This window comes from Kogia breviceps, chromosome 14 (assembly GCF_026419965.1).
Source record: "Kogia breviceps isolate mKogBre1 chromosome 14, mKogBre1 haplotype 1, whole genome shotgun sequence".
NCBI lineage: Eukaryota > Metazoa > Chordata > Mammalia > Artiodactyla > Physeteridae > Kogia > Kogia breviceps.
The window spans coordinates 29,886,193-29,912,140 of record NC_081323.1 but is presented as its reverse complement, the minus strand read 5'-3'; the positions used below and the strand labels follow the sequence as shown (position 1 = coordinate 29,912,140).

General features: G+C 42.4%; 1 protein-coding gene across 13 annotated transcripts in view; it reads left to right on the top strand.

The window, feature by feature from the left end:
- The window catches only part of RALGAPA2 (Ral GTPase activating protein catalytic subunit alpha 2), a 285,244-nt gene that overhangs the window by 187,048 nt on the left and 72,248 nt on the right, over nt 1–25,948 (top strand). For all 13 annotated transcript variants that reach the window (XM_067013805.1, XM_067013802.1, XM_059038836.2 and 10 more), the window contains 2 exons: nt 1,370–1,528; nt 20,890–21,017. In XM_067013805.1, coding sequence (XP_066869906.1) covers nt 1,370–1,528; nt 20,890–21,017 — 287 coding nt within the window. The remainder of the gene's footprint in view (nt 1–1,369; nt 1,529–20,889; nt 21,018–25,948) is intronic.

Here is a 25,948-nt window from a genome sequence, read left to right as displayed (position 1 = left end):
TTTTAAGACAAAACCAAAGCATTAGCTTTGACAAAACATCTCTGCTTTACTAAAGTGCCTCCGAATTTAGTCACTTTTAGGGTTCACCTGTTAAATAAGCTAGGAAGCAAGACACACTTTGTCATGGTGGCGCATGGCCTCCTTCTGCAGTGTGTGCAGGGCCGGGACCTCACATCCTTAGGAGGCGTCCAAGGGCCTTCACAAGTCGGCCTTTGTGGGTTTAGGACTTCCATTTCAGCCAGCATTTTAACCTTTATAATCGAGTTTGCTTGAGTCACACTGCCAGACCTGTCCAGATGACGTCACCTGCACCTTCTCCAGCCTGGGACGCACAGTCACTGTGCAGGAGCTTTGTCGAGGGTGTTCTTGCATTGGACCCAGCTGGGCCCTGAGGGATGCTCACAGGTTCCCTTCCTTGGAGGCATGGGAAGCCCTCCTCAGAGAGGCCAGGAGTCTCAGACTTGTTTTTGGACCACGTGACCTCTTGTGTATAAAGTGGTACACGAGAGGGCTGGGGGAGTTGAGCTATGACAGCACAGATGCCCTGGCTACAGCTTAGATGGCCATGGGCAGTGGAGGCCAGGTGGGTCAGAAGCCCCAGCCAGCTTCCAGGCCGCCCTGCTTCACGTTGCTCCTACACCAGGGCAGGGGCGTGCCCCTCCTTCCTGAGCCCCCTCCCCTCCTTGTCAGACAACATAAAGATAATGCGGCCTACCTCAGAGAGTTAGTGGAAAGACTGAACAAAATGTATGTGTGAACAGACTTTCTCTACAGTAAGGCACTCTTCAAATGCTAGGTACTAGTGCTGGGTATTAGTCTCTTATGAAATTTAAGTAACACGTTAGTTTCTTAGACAAAGGTAGTGTTATACATACTTTTCCTTAAAGGTTTGTCATAAATCTAGTTTTTATGCATTTGGTAAGGATTGTATTATAATGGCTTCTGTTCTCTTACACTCATCTTCTGTTTTTCTTAATAACCATTGAATTCAGAGCCTAATGAAGCTCTACTATAATATGTAATAAAAGTCTCACACCGTCCACCGTGTAGAAACATGCTCAGCTACATACTGCGTAAGGCTTTGCTGCAGGAGTAAAATTAAATTTTTAACAAATCCTGGAAAAGGTCTTGTACCTGCGATGCTTACGTGCCTCTCTCTCGGTTCCAATGTGTTTCATAGAAGGGTGAGCTGTGTTTTTATCGTGTACCTGTGCTTTTTAAAAATCCCCACAGAAGGCATCAGTATTGTAGCCTTTTTTGGTGGTGAATTATTTTTGCCTCTGAGTATAATAATTCAATTTGTAAGCCACGACCCCTCCTAAAGTGCTGTTATCGCTCTGATTAATAAGGAGCCAATTTGCCGTTGCAGCTCCGTCACTTGGGGAATGACGAGGTCCACATCATCTGGTCTGAACACTCCCGGGACTACCGCAGGGGGATCATCCCCACCGCCTTTGGAGACGTTTCAATCATCATCTACCCCATGAAGAATCACATGTTCTTTATCGCGATAACGAAGAAACCCGAGGTATGTTTTCACCGCGTTATTCTTCTGGCTCGTACAGGCGTTTGCCATATGATTCACTGTTACCGAAAAACAGTGATACCAGTATGCTAAAGGGGCCACTTTACACGTATGTGAATTACACGTGCTAAATAGGAATTAAATATGAATTGGGATTTTCAAAGAATCTTTCATCAGGAGCACAGAATTCTGTATTTTATTACTGAGACTCTGAAAATTACAATGTAAAGACACGTATGGTTTTTTAAATGTTTTTCATTTTTAAGATTTTATAATTTAAAGAAATTGTCACTTAGAACTTGGGGCATGTTGATTAATAACAATAAGAGTTGAATGAGCCCCTTGTCACATCTAGCATTTTGTGGGTAGCTGTGGGTATGGGAGCCAGCCTTGCCTCTGCCGCTGCTAATGGGGGTCAGCCCTGAAGGATCGCGGAGAAGTCCTAAAGAGCTGGGCCTCCATGGCTCGGCCCGTGTTGGGGCTTCTAACAATGGACGTGCCTTGCCACCCTTCAGTTCAGCCGGGTCCATTGGCATCGATCACGGGAACAGCCGGAACCATCCAGGGCCTGAGTGCCAGGACCTAGATTGGCTTCCGTTTCTGTCTTTGCCCCGCTTTTAGTGGTGGTTTAACAGTGCTTGATACAGTGACTTGATTTTATTTGCAACTACTAATACAAGGCGAGTTTTTTGGGGTTTTTTATTTAGTTTTTTAATTAAACACTTAGTGTATTAAGTCTCTCCTTCTCAAGAAGATGACTTCGTATGTTTCAGCTTGATATTAAATACAACCTTCATTTCCATTCCAAATTGTCCTCCTGCAGGAGCTAAAAGTTACTGTTCTAAATACTCTCTATATTTAAGCTTTAAAAATAGTAGGTAAAGATTTCCTGGGATTTATAACCTAATCTAAAGTGTTCAAGTTGGGAGGATTAAACGAGCTAAGAAAATGGAATGTGCTTCAAACAGTGCCTGGTCCAGAGGAAAAGCTACTTGTGTTAATGATAATAATAATAATTATTATTATTGCTATTATTATTTTTTGTTATTGTTACTACCATGAAAATAGAATAAATAATGACAGTGCTAGTCAACTCCTGAACTCAGAAAAGCCCCTACTCTGGCTGGTGAGACGCCTGACATAAAGGGAACCCTCTTTTCTCTTCAGGGAGCAAAGATGCCAAAGTTCTTCATGTTAAATATTTGTGTTATCTTTGGTTCAAGTCTCCTGTGCGTGTTCACGTTTGTATAAGAAAATGGGTCTTAGTGCTAATAACATTTGCATGTGTCCATGAAGGACATTAATTTAAAAAAATTAAACTGAAAATTTTAATATTAGACAACCAATAAATTTAGTATCCTGTAGCTTTCAAAACTGGAGAATGTGTTTCTTTAATATTTAGTATGGATTAACTGGCTTTATTAGTTCATTTTCAACGCGGCCCTCTAAAATGTCATTTAATGTCCTAAAAATGTCACTTTTATTTTTATAGTAAATTAAGAACATAAAAGGTATTTGAGTTCACTTCATAGTGTCAAAGTAATTTTTGAAAAGGTATTATAATGCATGAAAACAAGTTTCTTTAAAAAATGTGTAAGTTTTATAAATTTGGCCATAAATTCTGACAAGATGAATCGAGCAAATCGTTTTCTTAATATTTCAATTCAAAAAGCCTAAAGGGAAGAAGAGAATAATGGCCAACTGGAAATTTAGTGTTATCCCCACATTTAAAGGACAAACCATTACAATGTAATAAAATTAATCCAGACATTTCCAGGGCAAGTGTGGCTGACCTTTTGTTCACCAACCACTGACCCCAGGGTGAATGCGAGAGGCTTGTGGAGGGAAAGTCTGTTTGTTTGGCTTCGGTCCCTGGTATTTAAATTGCATTCCCTAATCAAATGAAAAGGCTGTCCTCTCTATCAGGTTACAGAATCCATGGCAACATTTGGCCTTTTATATCCATAATGTTAGCCTTTTTGTTCGCATCTAAGTAGAGACACCTGGAGCAATGTTAACATTAACCGATTTAGCATTAATAGCTTCATTATATAAGAATTTCTGATCAGATAGCTGTTACTTTTGTTATATTGCTTCAGCTTGTATTGTTGTCATTTTTTATCTCCCTGCTTGGCAACCAGGCAATGATTTGCAAATTTTTTTTGTCTTGATTAATTAAGCAATATAATTATCAGTAACCACGATGCAGCCTTTGCTCAACAAAGCTTCGGAGAGAAAACAATGGTAAGTCTGTTAGTATGAATGCATTCCACGCGTCCCAGATGCATGAGGATATTATGGACAATGAGGGGAAAGGCCGCCTGGGAGCGGGGACAAAGGGTTCCACGCAGACTCGACACACTGCGCATACCGCCAGGGACGCGCTGCTGGCTCCCGGGGACACAGACGCCTCGTTAGATTACAGCTAGTCAGCAGAGATTAATTCTCAGCCATTTGGTGCAATAATTTACCCATTCCCCAGTATTTTAACCAGAGCGCCTTACCACGGAAGGGAAGGCTTTGTACTTGAAAGGTTTATTTAACCTTGCCTACTTTTAGGGATCGCCACCAAAATCAGTATTTTTGCTTAGAAATTGTCATGACACAGCTGCTTGAAGTTGAGGAAGCTCCTTCTCGGGAGGGCAGGCAGTGCACGAGTTTCCAAAATGATAGGTAGCATCAGAGCTGTCCGTGGAGGACCTGTATCTTTTATCTGGACGTGGTGTGACTTTGTGGTCTGAGTACACTTTACCAGCCTCTGGGTAGCCATACTTCTCTAAGAATAATTTTAATCCTTCTTTAGGAGGGAAAAAAAAAACAAACCTCATCAGTACACAAAAGTCCTGCTCACTGGATAGAGTCATGCATATTCAAATTGTACTTTCATTCACTGGGCCTCATTAATAGCCTGTGTAATAATGTGGGGCTGTTTGTAATACAAGCTCACAGACAGCACTGCTTCCAAGGCCTTTGAAATTTAACATATTTCGCTTTTTCATCCATACACCTCCCTTAAATATACAAATTATGTGCCTGGCAGAATCCGCCTCCTCTTCATAATACAGCCTTTGCAAAACGGTATGTCGAAGGACCACGGCTGTGCTCGTGTCAGGCAGGCATCTGAGAGGGGTCTGCTCCCTTCTTGAGCTTTTCATTGAACTTTTTAAAAGATACATTTAAAAAAAAAATCAGTGTGCTGAGCAATGTTATATCATTGTTAGGTTACTTTCAAGATAAGTCTGTCTCCATAAATGTGGATACCGTAGCCTTTGGGTCACGGAAAAGAAATGTACTGTTGTCAGACTTGTGGTTTTTCCTACTTGTATTACCAAGTCAGCAGTCAGAGAAGACGTACACATGGGGCAGAACATGAGTGATTTACAGGGTTTATTAAAACGCCCAGTTTGTCCTGCAGAAAAGTGATTCGTAAAGCCTCCAAACTGCAGGAGGTAACCCGTGTTACTTTCCTTCTTCCAGTAATTGGAAACAGTATGGACACTCAGCACATTGGCTTGTATGAATTTGTGGAGGTACGTTTTAGCATTTTTGTCATGTTTCTCTTCAGGCACATGAGTGACTGGCTGGTGACTCTCCGACCGAAGGGTCGATGAGCGGAAGCAGCCTTGACCAGGAGCAGTCAAGACAAGAGGAAGCTGTGGGAAAGCATCCTCTTTGTCACCCCAACCAGTGTCCATTTTGTAAATGAAAAACTTGTTAACATCCTCTAGACTCTCCTTACTTGGCCATGGTAGTTATGGGCCTGGGAGGAAAACAGGTGATGATTCAGTCCTTTCTAAGAAGCACAGGCAGGAGAGAGTAATAGGATAGGAACTGGGGACCCCAAAGTTCCAGTTCCTGTGCTACCACAGTGGGGGGGGGTGTCTTGGACAAGTCTCTTAATGTCTTTGGACCTTAACTTCCTCAGGTGTAACATTCAGCTTGGGGACCAGGGTGTCTACGGTCCTTCTGGGGATTCTAAGCACCCTTTAAAGAGAATGGGCCCCCCTTGGGTCCTCGTGTTCCTAGATGCCCATCCTTTCCCTAAGTTGCCCTGAAGCTGCCGTTGAGGTAGTTTCTGGCTCCCTTGCAGCTGTTGTGTGTGTGTGTGTGTGTGTGTGTGTGTGTGTTTGTGTGCGTGCGCGCGCGCGCGCGTGTGTGTGTGTGTGTCTCCAGAATGACACCTAGCCCAGGACCTTTCCCTGGAGTAAGTGCTCAAAATGCTAGTTAGGACTGATGCACCAGAAGCCACAAGAGCGTCTGCACATGTGAGGCCAAGAGGAGCCAGTGTTGGCACCTGTGTTTGGAAGGAAATCTTTTCCCAGCGTGGCTTTATTATAAAGGGAATGTGTTTGACTGCAACATGGTTATGTAAATTTCCTCTTATTTCAAATGTTCAATTTTCCTATTTATCTCAACCCCAACCAAATAACCTTTCTGAGATTAAGTCATACATTTTAAAATACTTTGGGACATTCTCAGGGAAAGTAAGTTGTTAGTTTTTGAATATGTAAAGAATCATTTATTTTGAAAAGATAACTGAGAATACTGAATAACCAGAATTCACTAAATATGTTATTAAGTGGATTACTGCAATATGTTCTGTTTTGGTGATTTATTATTTTCGTTATTGGGAGTTTTTAAAGTAGAGGAATGACACTGGGAACTTTGTGAAAAGGCAGCTGTCATTTGCAGATGTTATATCAAAATCAAATTTCTTTTCTAATTCATGGCCACTCCTAATTTGAGGAATTCCCTGGATACAAGAGATCTATATTATTCCTTTTGTCCAGTTTTGAAAGACTATCTGAGTCACCGACAAATAGTTGCCAAAGAATAATAAGGAACTTTTATTTATAAGATAAGCCTCAGTACACATGGAAAAAAGTCTATAGCCTATTATTAACTCATAGCTCCTGTTTTATCTTTCACAACAATTTGGCTATTAAGAATTCCTTCTCAATTGATTTTCCTCAAAAGTTGCCATTGTTTTCCCTTTTTTTCAGTTGGTCTTTGATAATACATCTTCCTGCTTTTGCCTTATCCTCCTGCTTTGGCCAGAGCCAGCCTGTGTAAATGTGTCCTGAGTGACCAGTGGAAGAGCCCGCTTTGTGTCAGAAAGTAGGACAGTTCTCATCCTCTTCCCCAAGTGACCTCAGCAGGAAGGGCCTTCGGGCCCACGATGCCCGCTCTCTGACCCCTCGGCAGACATGCATGTGCCTTTCAAATCCCCTGCACGCGGCTGCACACACCCTCTGCCAAAGCTGGGCAAGGCAGGCTGGGGTGTCAGGAGTGTAGAGAACTCCTCCGTAAGCAGGACACAGGTCCACCGCCCGCAGAACAAGAGGCGTACTTTCTGTGCTGTACTTGAAGTTCACTAGTTTTGTTGTTTGTTGTAGCTGGGTTTTTAGTTGTCTAGTTTTCTTCATGAATTCTTTTATCACAGCTCCATCTCACTGCTTTTTAGGGTTAGGGTTAGGATTAGGGTTAGGGACCTCATGACACGTCTGTGGAACACTTCTCCCCCACACCTCACCATGGCAGCAGCCAGACTTTTGTATAGTAACAGGAAACAACCAAAAGAGCTGCACATCTGAGACCTTATCCATGAAGTCTCTAGAGAAACCCAGACACAACAGGGGAGTGAAAAATGGAGGCATCTGGGCTCCCCTGGTGATGCAGTGGTTGAGAGTCCGCCTGCCAATGCAAGAGACATGGGTTCGAGCCCTGGTCCGGGAGGATCCCACATGCAGCGGAGCAACTAGGCCCGTGAGCCACAACTACTGAGCATGCGCTCTGGAGCCTGTGAGCCACAACTACTGAGGCCTGGGTGCCTAGAGCCCATGCTCCGCAACAGGAGAGGCCACTGCAATGAGAAGCCCGTGTACCTCAACGAGGAGTGGGCCCCGCTCACTGCAACTTGAGAAAGCCCTTGCACAGCAACGAAGACCCAATGCAGCCAAAAATAAATAAATAAATTAAACAAACAAACAAAAAAATGGAGGCATCCAAAGAAGGTTTAGCCTCTGACACCTTCATCTACAACTTCAGCAAACCATAAACACAGCCTAACTCCTAGCCAGACAAACATAAAGCCTTACACTAAAGGCCTATTTACTTCAGTTCCTTTTACCTGGTATATCATGTCCAGCTTTCAACAAAAAAATTACAAGGCATACTAAAAGGCAAAAAAAACCCCACAGTTTGAAGAGGCAGAGCAAGTATCAAAATCAGACTCAGATATGGCAAAGATTTTGAAATGATCAAATCAGAAATTTAAAAGAACTATGATTAATATGCTAAAGGCTCTAATAGAAAAAATGGACAACATGCAAGAAGAGATGAGTAATGGAAGCAGAGTGATGCAAACTCCAAGAAAGAATTAAAAGGAAACGCTAGAAGTCAAAAACACTGTAGCAGAAATGAAGAATGCCTTTGATGGGTTCACCAATAAACTGGACAGGTGAGGAAAGGAACTGTGAGCTTGAAAACATCTCAATAGAAATATCAAAACGGAAATGCAAAGGGCAAAAATGATAAGAAAACTGAACAGAGCATTCAAGACCTATGGGATAATTATAAAGTGTTATATACCCCTAATGGGAATACTAGAAGGAAAAGAAAGAAAGGAACAGAAGAAATATTTGAAATTATAACTTTAAAGATATTTTTATATATTTTAATATGTAATTATAATATGTGAAAAATTTCCCTGTGGATACCAACCACAGATCCAGGAAACGTAGACAACACCCAGGAGGAGGATAATACCAAAGTATCTACACCTAGACATATCACATTCAAACTGCACGTTGCAGACTGAATGCTTGTGTCCCCCCACCCCCCAGAACTCATATTTTGAAATCTAACTGTCAGTGTGATGGTATTTAGGGGTAGGGGTAGAGAGGTGATTAGGTCATAAGGGTGGGGCCCTCAGGAGTAGGATTGGTGACCTTATAAAAGAGGCCCCAGAGATCTCCCTTACCCCTTACTGCGTGTGAGAACACAGAGAGAAGACAGCCATCCATGTACCAGCCATCTTCCGACACCTTGTTCTGGGACTTTCCAGCCTCCAGAACTGTGAGAAATAAATTTCTGTTGTTTATAAACCAGGCAGTCTATAGTACTCTGTTAAAGCAGCCCAAACAGACACTACCAAAAATAAAAAACAATGGGAAAATCTTAAAAGAAGCCAGAGGAAAAAAATAACAACTATAGAGGTTCAAGGATAGGTATTACATTGGAGTTCTAGCCAGAAATCATTCAAGTTAGAAGCAAGTGAAGTAAAATATTTCAAGTGTTGAAAGAAAAAAACCACCAGCATGGAATTCTGTATTCTGCAAAAGTGAAAGAAGAAATGAAGAATTTCTCAAACAAAAAGTAGGAAATTTGTAGCCAGTAAACCTGCCTTGCAAGAAATATTACAATAAATTCATCAAAAAGAGAGAAAATGTTACAGAACAGAAACACAGATCTACTTTAAAAAGGAAGAGCTTTAGAGAAGGAATAAATGAAGGTAAAATGAAATCTTTTATTTTCTTATTCTTAATTGATCTAACAAATAACATTTTGTTCCAAACAATAATAGCAACAATGTATTCAGTGATTAAAACTTATGGATAAGTAATGAATGACAGCAGTGTTATAAGGATGGGAGGGAAGAATTAGAAATATTCTGTTATATGGTACTTGCACTACCTGTGATGCAGTAAGTGTTATTTGAAAGAGGACTTGGATTAGTTATAAATGTATATGTCAAACGCAGGGGCAAACACTAAAAGAAGTTAAATGTATATAAAATATACATACACACATATGTGCATGTCTGGAGGACAGGGCCATGCCTCCCCCTCCACATCCCACCCTGGACCATGGAGCACATGAGAAGTGCTTGGAATTTAACACATTTTAACTTTTTATAAAATTTTCAGTCCGTGGATTTCTCAATCTTTCTGACAAATAACGTAACTGATATTTTTTTTTTCCAACGGAAAAGTTGTTATACTTGAATGCAATTTTTTAACTGATGTATCTGTCACCCACTTTGGCATCTCAGGCACAAATGCAGGGCCAGAACACACCCTCTCAGTTCAGAAGTTCCTATCGTGGGATCATGAGCTTCCCAGAGGGGGAAACTGACAGGTCCTGGAGTCCTAGACACGGGGGGTAGAAGCACCCTGAGAAACCACCGGTTCTGACCTCACTCACGCACAGATGACCCTGTGAGGGTCAGCCTGTCTGTGCAGCCAGAATCCCTGGTGCCTACAGCCCTGTGAATAACCACGCCCAGAAATCACTCCTTTCCCTCTGGCCTCTCATTTTGGCCCTTGTTTATTTCCAGTCTGGCACTTGATTCTCTCATTGTTCATGATAACTTTTTGGTTGTTTTAGGTTGACTTTGGGGATCTGGTCAGAAACGTGAGAAAGTGTGTTGTTTGCAATTTTCGTGAAACGCCCCCAAATAGGTTCTGTTCTCCTCGGTTCGTAGGCAGGATTCAGGGCAAGGCACGTGGTGTCCCCGGTGGTGGGGCTGCTCCGCCCTGGTGCCTTGGTTGGTGGACGTGAAGGCCTGCCCCTCAATGTGAGCCTTGTAGGACCACATCTCCAGGGATGGTCCCCGACCCCATCGGTGATGAGGCGGTTCTGGCTTCGGGGTAGGTAACCAGATGGCTTCTCTGGGGGGATGGGCGTCTCCCCGCACGCCTAGTCGCCCGTGTGTAGAAGCTCTTTTCTTCCGTGTCTTTCCTTCCTGACCTCTTATTCTAACATTATTTTCCAGCTCACAAAGTTCTGTTCATAGAGACTGTGGTCATTATTGCCCTTACTCTTCACTTCACAGGCCTTTGCTTTACTCCCATCTTTTTGTAATGTGGCTTTTCCCTCCGAGTATAAAGACATGCATTCTTCCCTACCTGACTTCTGCGTTTGGTTTCTGACCACTTAGTTTGCAAAGACCATCTCCAGGTTAGCTCTGTGGCCTCTACCGGGTTGTATCTCCTAGCGACACGCACAGACTTGAAGAGCATGCTTTCATCGTGGCCTTTTCATCTCATGAATAAACGTAGAAAATTTACCTGGTGCTCTGTGTTGCCTGCATTTGGTTTCTCAGGACATTAGGTGGGTGGAGAGGCTGCAGGTGGGCAAATCCAGCAGCGACGGGTTGTGAAAACGAGCTGGTTATTTCTGCTGGGCGTTCATGGAGTCCGCTGTCAGCTGGGTCCCCGGCTGTTCTTCATTATTTTCCTGTATCCCTCAGTGATTCTGATGCTCCATGCATTTCCCAAGGTACCAATTCCAGAGCTTTACAATCTTCTCAAGTCCACAGTCTAGGCTTCCCTCCCGCCTTACCTCCTTTAGTGCCCAGCCTCTGACTTACCCTGACTTACCCAGGAAGGCCCTCGGCAGCAGCCTGCGGACCGTTGCCCGGTTCTGTCGACACCCTTGCTCTTTATTTATCTGTAACCTTCTAGGCACTTCTTTTCACACAACACCAACTAATGCTCAGCTGGATTAACACCTCCTGACGTATGTGGCGGGGAAGCTGCCTTAGCAAAGAGAGCCAGTGCCCCCTCACCCTTTCCTTGCCGTCTTACACTGTTTGCCTGGGGTGTACTTCCCCTCCCACCACCAGTCTCTGCTGATGCCCACGGTCATGACCGCCTCCTACATGAAGGCTTCCGAGGCTTCTCTCAGCTAGAAGAGGACTCTCTCTGGCTACAGAACATTATGTCTGTACTCCCCCTAAAGCTCTTTTTTTCTCTTCACCTTTTTGCCTTCTTGAATACATATTTTTATCTTCCGTGCAAACTGCCTGTGGGCAAGAGCCATGACTGACTTCTCTGTATTCCTCTATAGCCCTCAAAGCAGGCAAATGCGTAACTATGAAACAGATGAAATCTGATCTCCCTGCCCCTTTCAGCCTAGAAAGATTCTGTGTACTCTTCAGAAGTTTCAGGCAAAATTTGAGAGTCCTCTGATTATCCATTTTTTCAAAAAATTATCTTCTGATATTTAGAAAACATTTATACATATACAGAGATTAAAATATTTGGAAATAAACATTCTCCTTCTCAGAAACCTACCTTATATTTCTTTTAAAGTTTTCACCCTTATCTCAAAAGTATATGATTCTTCTACATTCCCTCTCATTAAGACAGTACTGTTTGCACCACACTTATTAATATAGCATTTGAACCTTTCAGCCAGTCTGTGAGGGCAGTAGGGCAGACCACACTGCCCCAGGGCTCCAGATCTGTCCACAGTTGGGGCAAGTGTAGCAAACTTGGTTTCCGGGTAGGCAAGCCAAGTCCAGAATTTGAATCCCAGTAGCGTCGATCTCTTTCTGAGTAGAAGAGTGTTAGTTGTCACACCTGTGTGCAGAGGCGTATTAATGAAGGACTGTGTGCACTTTGCAGACATACGTGCAGAATCCTAGACCTTTGATTAAGTCACCACCTCTTACATGAGAAAAGCAGTGTCAAAGAGCTGGGCACAAAAATCGTGGCCATATCTTTGTTATGAACAGATGCCTTTAGTTTTTAAAAAGGGAGGCATAACTGACCAAACTGGGTAAGTCACACCACCCAGACTCTGCCTTTACAGCTTCCGTGCAGCACAGCCTGGGGCTCAGCAGGCCTGGATCTTGTGGCAGTGTTCCAGTTCCGGAAGCTAGAAGTCATCCATGAGGAACTGGAACAGAGCTCAGTTGTTGATTATCCAAAATGTCTCGACTGAGTCCTTGAAAGATTAATTCCCACAAATCAAAAGGAGATTTCCGATCACTTTGTGTGTCCCAAGGATTCTCCCTTGTCCTTGCTCCAGCAACTGAGTGCATCCCTGTGCTGTTAGGCTGCACAGTGTTGCAGCAGGAACTTCTCTGCAGATGCAAGTCTTCTCTGCTTTCACGGGATCTGGCCAAGAGAACCTGGCCTTGGACTGGACCCGGGCCTGATGAGAAGAAAATCAGTGGGGCTGTACTTTCTAGCTTTGTGCTTCCTCTCACGGCTGTTCTTCTTTTCAACACGGAGCACATGAGAGGGGCTCCACATGCATCTCCTAATTTGCAGCTGGAAAGGAAATCTAGTTTGTCATCAGTCTTGGAAAATCTTATTAATCTCCAGGATTTGGTCATCATGCAGAAGCTTTAGTTGGTTGTGAATATACATGCTCAGCAGGGACAAAGTGATGAATTGAGGTTACGATTAGGTCTAATACTTGATGTAGTCTTCCATTAAATTTCCCGTTGAGCGTGGGAGCAGGAGGGGGTGCCCAGGAGATTCCCTTTTCCCCATCCCCGTTGTGTAGCAGAGCCACTCACCCAGGCCACCCCAGAACTCCCTGTACCACCTTGCTGTCCAGTGATCTGGGGAGCCTGATAACCAGGTGCAGTTTCCCCTTCCAATTGAGGGGAACCACAGTGCCTTCTTCTGGTAGGGTTGCTGCTCCCCTCCTTACTAAAAACTAACATCAGAGAACAGCATTGTAGGAGCAAAAGAAGAAACTTACATGTGGGTCAGGAGGAGTAAAGGGAGAGGCACTCTCCTTCCCCCGCTATACCTAGATGTGAGTATTCTGGTTATGGAAGAAAGGCCACCATGAATCGGTCCCTGGTTCCAAGGACATACCATATCTTATAAGTCAGTATCCCACCCTCACATGGCAGTATGTCCCAGTGATCATGGGAAATGAGTTTTCAACAATCTTCCTGCATGTAGGCCCCTCCACTCAGCTCCACTGGGTCCAGTGGACCTCTGTCACACTGTCTTGCTTCCTACAGCTTATGATGTAACTTGCTATAAAATGAGGCCAGCCCCTGCCCTGTTCTTCCTCAAGAATGTCTTAGCTTTTCCTGGCCTCTCTGATTCCCATATACATTTTAGAATCAGCTCATCAGATAACGGTGTGTTGAATCCACAGATCCGTCTGGGATGGGAAATAACAAATGCTGAGTCTTCTAGTCCATGAACAGATACATCCTTCCATTTATTATATTTACACTACTAGAACGTCTCTCAGTGAAGTTTTAAAGATTTCTGTATACTTTCCTTGTTAGATCTATTCCTATGGACTCCATATTTTTATGCAGTTGTAAATAGTATCTCTTCATTTCATTTTCTAACCATTGGTTGCTGGTAGATAGAAATGCAGTAGGATTTTTCTGTTTATGCTGTGTCCATTGACCTTGATAAACCCTCTTATGAATTCGGAGCGTTTTCTGTAGATTCTTTTGGAGATTCTGTGAACATAATCATGTCATCTGAAATAATGACCATTTTGCTTCTTCATTTCTAATTCATAATCTCCTATTTCTACTTCTTGCATTACTGTATTGGCAAGGATCTCCTGCACAGATGTTGATAGATGTGATCAAGGGGACATTCTTCCCTCTTACATACATAAAGCTTTTAATATTTTACCCTTAAATGTAGTGGTTTCTGTAGGGTTTAGTAGATATTCTTTAACAGATTAAGGAAGTTCCCGTCTATTCCAAGATGGCTAAGAATTTTTTTTATCATAAATGAATTTTGAATTTTATGAAAGTGTTTTCAACATCTGTTGAGGTGATCCTCTGACTTTTCTTATTTCTACTACTAATGTAGTTAAGTATATAGATTGATTTTTAATGAAAACCCACACATATTCCTGGGATATACTCAACTTGGTCATGATGTTTTATTATTTTTCACACATTATTGAATTGGTTTGCTAGAATTTTGCTGGGATTTTTGCATGCATGTTCATTAGTGAGATTGGCTCCTGATTTTGTTATTAAGATTACACTAGCCTAATAAAATGAATGGGTTTGGTTTCCCTTTTCCTATACACTGGAATTGTCTCTAAAATAATAATTTGTTCTTTAAAGGTTTTGTAGAATTTGCCAGTAAAGCTATCTGGGATGGCTTTTCCTCTTTAAAATAGTTTTTTTTCACTGTGATTCAATTACTTTAAAGCTTATAGAATTATGGCTTTTATATATCATCTTGTATCTATATTAGCTAAGTTGTATGTTACTGGAAATTTAGCAATTTCATCTAAATTTCCAAATGAATAGGCATAAAAAGCTGTACACATTTTCTAAGCATCTGTGGTCATGTCCCCCTTTTATTTTTAATATTATTTATTTGTACTTTCTTCTTCTCTTGATTCATCTTGCCAAAGACCTATCAATTAATTTTATTAGACTTTTTTCAAATAACCAACTTTTGATCTTGGTTATTCTATTGTGTTTCTATTTCATTAATGACTAGTTTTGCCTTTTTTTTCTTTCCCTTTACTCTTTGAGTTTATTTTATTCTTTTGGCTTTCCAGTATTTCTTGAGGTGGATGCCTGTCTCATTCAGTTGCAGCCTTTATTCTTTCTAATATAAGCATTTAATCCTACACATTTCCTCTGAGTACTGTTTCAACATGTAAGTTAAAATATCCACTATTTTCATTATTATTTAGCTTAACATATTTTAAAATATTCATTTCAGTATTTTTGTTGACCCCTGAGTTATTTAGAAGTATTTCTTCATTTCTTTTTTTTTTTTAACATCTTTATTGGAGTATAACTATTTTACAATGGTGTGTTAGTTTCTGCTTTACAACAAAGTGAATCAGTTATACATATGTTCCCATATATCTTCCCTCTTGCGTCACCCTCCCTCCCACCCTCCTTAGCCCACCCCTCTAGGTGGTCACAAAGCACAGAGGTGATCTCCCTGTGCTATACGGCAGCTTCCCACTAGCTATCTGATTTACATTTGGAAGTGTATATATGTCCATGCCACTCTCTCACTTCGTCACAGCTTACCCTTCCCCTTCCCCATATCCTCAAGTCCATGCTCTAGTAGGTCTGTGTTTTATTCCTGTCCTACCACTAATCCCTTCATGACATTTTTTTTCTTAGATTCCATATATATGTGTTAGCATACGGTATTTATTTTTCTCCTTCTGACTTACTTCACTCTGTATGACAGACTCCAGGTCTATCCACCTCATTACAAATAACTCAGTTTCATTTCTTTTTATGGCTGAGTAATATTGCATTGTATATATGTGCCACATCTTCATTTCTAAACATAGAGATTTGTTCTGGTTTTCCTTTTGCTGTGGATTTTTAACTAATAGCTCTTTGGGCACAAAATACGGATCGTATGAGTTCAACCCCTTGACATTTTTTGAGGCTTGCTCTGTGACCGAGAACAGGGCCCAGCTAACTTTTTCCTTAAAGGACCAGGTGGTAAACATTTTAGGGTTTGTTGCCCATGCAGTGTCTGTCACAACTACTCGGCTCTGCCATTGTTGTGTGAAAGCAGACACAGGTGAAGAGAGTGGCCATGTTCCAGTAAGACTGTATTTTGGACTGATTTTGAGTTTCATATAATGTCATGTCACAAAATATTTTTTTCCAGCCATTTGAAAAAGTAAAAACCGTTCTTAAGTTTGCAGGCCATTCAAAAAAGGCACCAGGCTGTAATTAGGCCCCACGGGCTATATCCTTGGCTTAGAATATGGTCAATTAAAAAAAAAATTCTGGGGCTTCCCTGGTGGCACAGTGGTTGAGAGTCCGCCTGCCGATGCAGGGGATGCGGGTTCGTGCCCTGGTCCAGGAGGATCCCACATGCTGCGGAGCAGCTGGGCCCGTGAGCCACGGCCACTGAGCCTGCGCGTCCGGAGCCTGTGCTCCACAAAGGGAGAGGCCACAACAGTGAGAGGCAGGCATACCGGAAAAAAAAAAAAAAAAAATTCTGCGCATGCTTGAAGAGAATATGTCTTCTGCAACTGTATTTTGTATGTATCCACTAGGATGAGTTTGTCAGTTGTGTTGTTTGAATCGTCTATATTCTTACTTGTCTTTTAAAATATATTTTCTTTGAAATGTAACATAAAGAAAAGGGCACACATTGTAAATGCACCGCTTGATGAATGTCTTCAAAGCAGACGATTTATTTATTTATTTATTTTGGCCACACCATGCAGCATGCAGAACTTCCTCAACCAGGGATCGAACCCACGCCCCCTGCATTGGGAGCACAGAGTCTTAACCACTGGACCACCAGGGAAGCCCCTCAAAGTAGACAATTTAATACTACCCAAATGTAAACACAGGATGTAACCAACCCCCAGAAATCACCAATCCTCCCCAAAAGTGGCCACTATTCTGATTTCTGTCAACATTGATTAGTTCTACCTGTTTTTGAATAGTATTATATAGTATGAACTTCTTTGTGTCTGTTTCTTTTACTCATCATTATATTGGGGTCATTCCCATGATGTTATAGATTTGTTCTTTCATTACTGTGGACTATTCTATTGAGTCAGTATGCCACAAATTTTGATTCATGCTCTTGTTGATGGACATTTAGGATATATCCTCTTTGGTGGAATATGTGTGGCTTGCCTTTTCACTTTCATGATGAGCAGAATTTTTAAAATTTTTATTGTCCAATTTATTTTTTTCTTTCATGATTGGTACTTTTATTTTTTATTTTAATTTTTTTTGGCTGCACCGGGTCTTAGTTGCAGCATGTGGGATCTTTTAGTTGCAGCCTGCAGACTTCTTACTTCCAGCATGTGGGATCTAGTTCCCCGACCAGGGATCGAACCTGGGCCCCCTGCATTGGGAGCGCAGAGTGTTACCCACTGTACCACCAGGGAAGTCCCTGGTTGGTACCTTTTGTACCCTAAAAAATCCTTGCCTCACCCAAGTTTGCAAAGATTTTTTCATGTTTCCTTCTAGAAACTTTGTGGATTTAGCTTTAATATTTCAACCTATAATCCATCTCAGTTTTGTGTGTAGTATGAGGTAGAGGTCAAGGTTCACTTTTCAATATGTCTATGCAGTTGTTTTTCAGTGTCCTTATTGAAACAGACTTTCCTTCCCCATAAAATTGGTATGTTGCCTTTATTGCAAATCAATTATCATACATGTGTGATTCTATTCTTGGACTCTATATTTTGTTCTGTTGATATATTTGTCTATCCTGGTTCCAATATTATATTATAGTCATTATTATAGTTTTACAGTATTTCTTGAAATCAGGTAATATGTCTTATTATTATTGTCTTGGCTAATCTATGTATTTTCATTTCCATGTAAATTTAAAATCAGCTTGTCCATATCTATAAAAGCAGCTTGTTGGAATTTTTATTTGTTTTGTACTGAATCTATAATTCAGTTTCAGAAGACTTGACATTTTTATTTTATGGAAACTTCCAGTCGATGAACATTGTACATCTTTCTGTTTATTTTGGTTGCCTTTAATTTATCTCAGCAATGTTTGGTAGTTTTAAGTATAGTTGTTTTGCATATCTTTTGTCAAGTTTATTTCTAGGTATTTTGACGTTTTTGATGCCATTATGAATAGTATTTTTAAATGTCATTTTCCAATTATTGGTTGCTAACATTAAAAAATACAATTATTTGGAGGGTATATTGTATACAGTGACCTTTCACAATTCACTTATTAGTTCTAGTTAAAGTCCTTTGGATTTCTCATGTACATAATCATGTTATCTGTGAATAAAAATTATTTTACTTCTTTCTAATCTTTATGCTCCTTTCATTTTTCTTCCTCTCTTTTATTTTTCTTTGTTGTAATGACTAGGACCTTTAAAAATGTTGACTAAAAGAGGTGAGCGTAGACATCCTTGCCTTTTCAGGTCTTTCGGTAGAAAACATTTATTCTTTTACCATGAATTATGCCATAATTTTTTTCCCTTGAAGTTTTCATCAAATTGAGGAAGTTCCCTTCTATTCCCAGTTTGCTGGGAATTATTATTATTTTTTTATCATGAATGAGAGTTGAATTTTATCTATGCTTTTCGTGTTTCTCTTAAAAGGTCATATGGTTTTTCTTCTTTATTCTATTAATATAGTAAATTTCGTTGATGGATTTATGGATATTGAACCAACCTTGGTTTTTTTTTTTTTATGGAAAGTACCCCTTGGTCAAGATACAGTGTCCTTTTTAATATATTGCTGGATTTAATTTGCTAAAAATTTGTAAAGGGTTCTTGCATTTTTGTTGAAGGATATTAGTGCATAGTTTTCTTGTGTCAGCTCCTCATGTCATTTCCTACGGGCAAAGATAGTCTTTCATTCACTGTGTATGCCAAGCCCCTCCCCCAATTCTAACCACAGAAAAGGTGTTCTACAGATAAATAGTCTTTGACATGAGTCAAAAGACCTAGGCTGGAGACCCACATTTATTAGTTTATTTAAATTATTTCAAATATTAATGAATTTTACTCATTTGCATTCCAGCCATGTACCAGGGTCAGTGCTGCTCATTGGAGGAGCACTTTTCTCCTCCACGTGCAGCCACTCCTCAGTGTTATTCGATAATTCTTCCCCATGTCTCCAACCTCTAAACATTGGAGGGCCACAGGATGTAGTTCTTGAACCTCTTTTCTTGCTTATTAATACCCAGCCTGGGCTATGGCCATACCACCCTGTATGTGCCCTATCTTGTCTGAACATCCAGCCTCATGGCTGTGAGCACCAAGTGTCAGTGAATAACTCTTACAAATCTCCAGCCTGAGCCTCCCCCTTGGCTTCCCACTCGAAGTGTCCACTGCCACCCTCGAGCATCACCACTGGGCAGTTAAAAGGCATCTCAAGCTTAGCACGTCTAACACTGAGCTCATGGCCCTCCCCGCCAGTCTTTCAGGACAAGGTGTCTCCAACCTTCCGGTCATCAGGCCACACACCGTGGCATCATCCATGCCTCTTTTTCTCTCCCACTTCATTAGTAATTCTCTGCAAATCCTCTCAGCTCTACCTCCCCACTTCCCCTGCTACCACTGGCATCCAAGCCAGCATCACCCCTCGCCTGGATCACACAGTAGTTTCCTAATTGGTTTCCATAATGCTCACTCTTCGCAGTTTTCCCAACATAGCAGCCAGAGCAATACCTCTCAAGTGCAGGTTTGGGACTTCCCTGGTGGTCCAGTGGTTAGGACTCCACGCTTTCACAGCCAAGGGCGTGGGTTCGATCCCTGGTCAGGGAACTAAGATCTCACAAGCTGTGCAGTGTGACAAATAAGAAAGAAAAATGCACGTTAGATCATATCTCTCACTTCCCAAACCCTCCAGAAGGCATTTGCCTCACTCAGAGCGGAAATCCAGATCTATAAAATTCCCCTCACAGCCCCTCTTATTATTACCTGTCTGACTTTATCTCCTTCCGTGCTTTCTCTCGCTCACTCAGCTTCAGCACCGTGGCTTCCTTACTGTTGCTGAAACATATGGACTCTGCTCCCACCCAGGGCATCGTACTTGCTGTTGCCCTGCCTAGGCTGCTCTCCTGTCAGCCGCGCTCGAAGCTTGAGGTCACCCCTCCCTCTGTCCAGTCCTGTGCTTGCAGCGCCCCCGGCTGTGCGACCTCTAACTGGAGGACTCCCCCCCACCCCCGAAAGAATCCTATTGCTCTTTCCTGCTTTCTTCTTCACCTTAGCACTCTACTACCTGATGTATTACATATTTTATGTATTTAAACTGTTTATTCTCTGAAACCTCTGATAAATTCTAAGCTCAGTGAAATCAGGCATTTTTTTTGTTATTTGCTGCTGTGTCCCCAGTCAATAGAACAGTATCTGTCACCTAATGAATATTTTTGAATAAATGAATAAGTATGTGATAGGAATAAATACAAGAGTTAGAAGGAAGACCCGGTCCTTGACCACATGGAGCTGCCAATCTCCATAGTAATGAATGGATCAGATGAAATTCTAATGAAACAAACAGTGAGAGAGAAAAAAAAAGAAATCCAGAAAAGACAGGCACCAAAACCTTGTGGGTGGCCCAGGCATGAAGGAAAGCCGAGCCTCTATTAAAGAAGTAGAAGGAAATGTGGATAATGCAGTGTCTCGGAAGCAGAGGGAAAGAAGGTTCAAGAAGGAGAAGGACCTTGTGGGGATGGTTGTCGTCTCCTTTAAGAGTTAACATGCATCGGGATTCATGCAAAAATATTGCCGGTTTCAGAAGGTTGCCAGGCTAGGGGTGTACAGTGAGGCCCTGCTGTATACTGTGCATAATCCACACAGTGGAGATGCTTAGAAAGAACGATGCCACTCCCGTGAATGACAACGCGAGAAGGAAAAGAAGAACTTGGTGACAATCTGTCATGAGAAGTTTAGCCAAAGAGTTCGCGATAGAGGAGCGTCATGGAACAATCCTGCTTGGCTTGATCCGAAAGCCCTGGAACTGGGTCCAGGTCTAGTCTGTGGGTGGCAGCCTGTGCAGTTGTGACAGGTCTGAGACATCAAGCAGCTGTTCTTGTGTCTTTGGTTTGACTTTTACTGGGTTGTTTTTTTTTTTTTTAAATTAAGTGGTTTTGTTTTGTTTTTTTTTTTGGTTTTGTTTTGTCTTGAATCAATAGGTTCCGTTTTTTGGGCCCCTGTTTGATGGAGCGATCGTGAGTGGGCAGCTCCTGCCAAGCCTTATCTGTGCCACTTGCATCAATGCCAGCAGGGCCGTGAAGTGCCTCATCCCCCTCTACCAGAGCTTGTATCTTTTTGCGGTAAATGTGTAATGTATTAACCGTCCCAGCATCCAGCTTCCAGGCACCTTCTCGTGAGAGGTAAGTCTTAACAACTGGGTGGAAAAAGGTAAGACGGAATTTTTTTTCAATCTGGGTTGAAGAAAACTGTGATTTTCATACCATTCCTTAGTTGATATTAAATATAATAATTTTGTGCTACATCAAACTTAGAAGAGTTGATTTTCATAATCAAGTCACATATGTTTATGCTAAGAAGTGGTGCCTATGGCAAGATGCTCATTCCTCCTGGGGTATTTCTCCCCAAGTTCGGTCTCCTCCTCCTCCCTCCCTGTTTGCTGCAGTCTGTTTTGTGTAAGGTGGGGTGCTGAGAAAATGCAACGGGGTCACTCCAAGTGCCTACCAGAAATGACGCTAATAAATCAAAGAAAGTGGCAAGTGCCACCAGAGAAGCACAAATGGTGTTCCAGGAGGTCGGGGGAGGGGGGACATTGCGTCTGGTCGGGAGGACAGGGAAAGACACCCTCAACAAAGTTGTACTTGAACTCATCAGTAAGGATGGCTGGAAATCCTTTTGTCATTTTCGCAAATCATTAGTATCTCCTTCTCTCATTTCTGGTCTTCTCCTCTTAAAACAGAAGAAATTTCACTAGTGTAATTTTTTATTTCTCCAACATGAGTTGGCATGCTGTCATCTTTAAATTCAGGCATGACCCCTGACCATAAGAAAAAGAAATTAAGGCAACTTCATAAAATCGCTGCAAAAAAAAAAAAAAATTGCTGCGAAAGACATCTGACCTCCTAATAAAACTCAGGATCTCTGTTTCTAATTAGTATTGGTAATGATGATAAGCATATTGTGTTTGACCTCTGTCTCTGTACTTCTCACAACCTTACCATCAGTGACATGTTGCTGGAGAGTGGGGGTGAGGGGTGAGTGAGAAATATAACGTGTGAATAGGTACAGTTCATGAAAAATACCTTTCATTAAAATCCTGGTCACTTCACTGACAGATATTCTGTCTTTAGGTTAAAGAAAAAAATACATATGCCATGTGGCAACTCGGAATTATCATAGAAATTAGTAGTAGAAAAGAGCTATTAGGTCCCATCTGGTCCCTCCCCGGGGGCCTGGGCAGCATTATCCCCTCGGCCTGTTCCCTCCTGCTTTGTCCGGTGGTGGTGGTGTTTGGGAGAAGGCGTTCTGTGCAGTGATCTCCACGGCACTCTGGACTTAATCTTATGGCTGGTGTCGATTCAGCCTTCCATGTGGCATTTTTATTTCACAGACTCTTAGAGAGGTTCTTGGCAGAAATGAGAAAGACCTTTTTAGCAATTGGCTTGTCGGTTTTCATGATGAGCTGGACACTCATCAGTCAAGGACGTTGGACCAAGGCAAGAAAAAGCCATTTGCAAACAGGAAAATTCCGTCTTGTGTAAGTGCATTGTGATTTTTGTCACACCACCTTCTCCACTTATGGAACTGCTTGTTACAAGAGCCACGCTTTGCTGTGATGCTGGACACTGCTTTCTCAAGTCAGAATTAACGTGGCTTCAGAGTAATCAGGTTTAAGGGAAAACGATATTTTTAAAAGTTCAAATGATAGGATTCAGCATCACTTTAAAAACTCTCCAAGCAACCACACTTGACTAAAGTGGGTGCTGGCTTAGGGCTACTGATGCCAACGTGAGTTAGAAAATGCTGTATTCCAAAATCACTCATAAGATAGCCAGGTCGACATCTTGGAGGATGACTTAGTACAGAAATTAGGAAAAAGAAAGTAATAAAAGTTACTATGTTGATCATTATAAAATGTTAAACATTTTTCTTTTGCGTTATGCCTTGAGAATATGTAATTGGTACTAATAAATTATTTGAAACAAGAAATAAAATATTATAAATTTTTATAGAGATGTAATTAATGGAGAAAGCTTTGCAATCACTTAACTACTCTATTCTTTAATTTCTGCCTGCCAAAGAGCTAATATTTAGGCTAGAAACCAAAGGTATGAGAAGAAGAAAAGTTAGGAGACGTGGAAAAAATAAGAGAAAAGGAAGGTGGGACTGTTTGTATTTTTGTTCTTTAAAAAATTACTAATTTAAAAATTTTAAATATTTATAGATATCTGCCTAGGCTATTAATAATGAATTGCTCTTTTAACATTTTGTTAAAACATCCTGGTCCTCACATGCTTTAGCAAAAGTCTAAGCTAGTTGATGTCGCAGCTAATGTCTGGAATTCGCTGCTTCACTGAGATAAGCCCTAGATTTGAATTTTGAAAAACACTGAATGACCAAACACATTCTAACATGGGTGTCTTCTTGCACTGATTCATTTACCAAACACATAGTCAGTGTGGACTCAGGATCTGCCCAGCCCAGTGCTGGGCTCGAGATCCACGGGGAGCAAGCAGGCATGGTCCTTGCCCCTTGCTACCCTGAGAAGAGAGGCAAACTAATCAAGTTCCAGGGCAACTGGGGAATGGGGCTGAGATGGCCAGGGAGAGAGCTGGTGGCTGAGCTGGGGGATGTGATAGGCTCTGTCCCCAGGGAGCAGGGGCGGGTCCCAGGCAGAAGGCACAAGAGCAAACACAGGGACTCAGAGTGTTCTCAAGTGGTCAGCTATAGGAGTGAGCTTCCAGCAGAGATGGTCTTCTGAGGGGGACCAAGGGAGCTGAGGGGACCCTCAACTTTCACCTCATGGCCCCCTTGAAAGTTCACATCCTAGGACAGCATCACAGCCGCCTGACGCCAGGGGAAGAGGTCAGGAGTGGGTGTAGGGTCCACTACCCCAAGCCCCTGCAAGCCCTCCCAAGGGCTGAGAAGATCAGTAATACCTGGGACACCCCTGAAACCATGGCTGGCTGTATAACCTCTGGGTCCCAGTGCAGAATGAAAATGTGGGGTCCTTTATTCAAAAAGCAGTGAAAGTGCCTTTAAAGACGCTAAAATATAAAGCTTTTTCCATTCTCCTGCAGTTTTTCTCTGACTTGTCATGGTATTTTTTAATTTGCTATTTATCATCAGTTTAAGTAAAGAAATACAAAAAATTTAGATTATTAGCATTAATTTTTTCATTCTTTATATTGTACAGTGCCAGTTTAGTATGCAAATATAAAAGCATTTAACTCGTGTTAAATCACCAAAATCACCCGTTTGTACTTCATAACTTGTACATGGATGTATTTTGTTTTGACTAGGACGGTGGAAACACGGCACAAAACTAACTTACCTGGTTTTATTTCACTCTCCCTACACTCTAAAACTTACTCTCAGTTTACGGACGAGTCAGGAAGGACTGACCGGAAAGGAAACCACGGTGCCGTTTTCCCCTTTCCTTCTATGTCATCATTCTTAGAGTAAACTGTTGGCTAATATAGGGAAGTAACACAGCTAAGGACGCACAGGGTTCCTTGGATGTTCACGTTTCTTAGGACACCATAGCCGCCTTTCTGCGTTCACTGCAAGTTCTGGCTCAGATGGGGAGCGTGGCCTCCCCAGGGAGCCAGCCCCCCATCCCAGCTAGTGACTGATACTAAACTGCCTTCAAATACTGTCCACTGAGATTCAGTTCTGTATAATAGTTAACTACTTCTGTATCAACTTTGTTCAGTAATGTTCAAGAAAATACAATGTTTGTTATTAAGCTGAGGACTGTGGGCATTGTTGGAATGAATTTGCCTTTTGGAGATCTTTTCTCAAACAGTAACTCCAGCTTAAAGTCAACATCAGAGGAGTTCTCGTTTGGGGTACCCTCGGCTAAGTGATCACACGGTTGCAAGTGTGTGTTGAAGGCTCATAGGAGACTGAAAAATACCATTGTCTTATGTGATCCAAAAAGAAAGTGAAGGTGGTAGGGATATTTGGAAAGCGCCCTCAGTGACGTCTTAGCCGGGTCCCTGTGCCTCCCAGGTCCCTGGTCACCTCCTCCATGGGGGATTCCTAGTCACCCCCTCCGTGGGCCAAATCCAGTCCATCGAGTGGAGCCTTCATCCTGCGGCCCTGCCCTCCCGAGCGATGAGGGCCAGCTCACCTGCCATCAGCTTTCCCTGCCCCTCGTGGGCAATCAGAGGGCCCAGGCCTGTGTCTGGAGGGCTGTGGATGGGGAACTTGCCACACGTGGTGGTTTACAGGTCCCAAGCCAACTCGAGATTCCAAAATCAGACCATGGTCCACTGAGAGAGGTTTCCAGAACCATCGGGCCAGGGCTCCGTGCTCCTGCTTGGAGAGCTTGTGTCACGAGAGGTTACCACGGCCCGCGGTGTGCCCATTAGGAGTTCTCCCGGAACCACGCAGAGAAGGTGCACGTCCTCTCCCGGGGCACAGTGGTCTCAATGATGTCCCCCGCCGCCTCCCTGGAACTGTCGTCATTGATGGGGAGGAGCCAGCTGCCTCAGGAAGGTAGTTGGCCTCCACTCTTTCACAGGTGAAAGTTAGTTTCATTTTCAATTAGCAGATAGACTTGATGATTCCAGAGCGTCTCTCTTAGACTCATGACTTCTTCATATCTTTGCTCAGTCGTGTTCTCAATTTACACACTTTCAAAAATGGCCCCTCTTCCTAAAGCTGTAACCATCCTGTTTCTTCCCTCTCCCTGGACTTTTGGTTCTTTCTCCTGGGAAGACCTTACATTCCTCCATTTGTCTTCACACACCTAAGTGTAGGAGAGGGACTCAGGCGGGACAGCACAGAGCGAGTTACGCATCTGTCAGCATTTACTGTGCTCTGCCACATGCCAGGCACTGTCCTGGCCGCCGGAATAGGAATATGAACACGATATTCCAAGGGAGGAGACAGCATTTGCTCGGACCAAGCTCTGGGAGAACACTTCATGTTTGAGAACCACGGATGCTTCTGTACGGCAGAGTGTGGGACAGACACACGCATACACACCCTCACACGTACACGCATACACATATATAAACGCACGTGCGCACA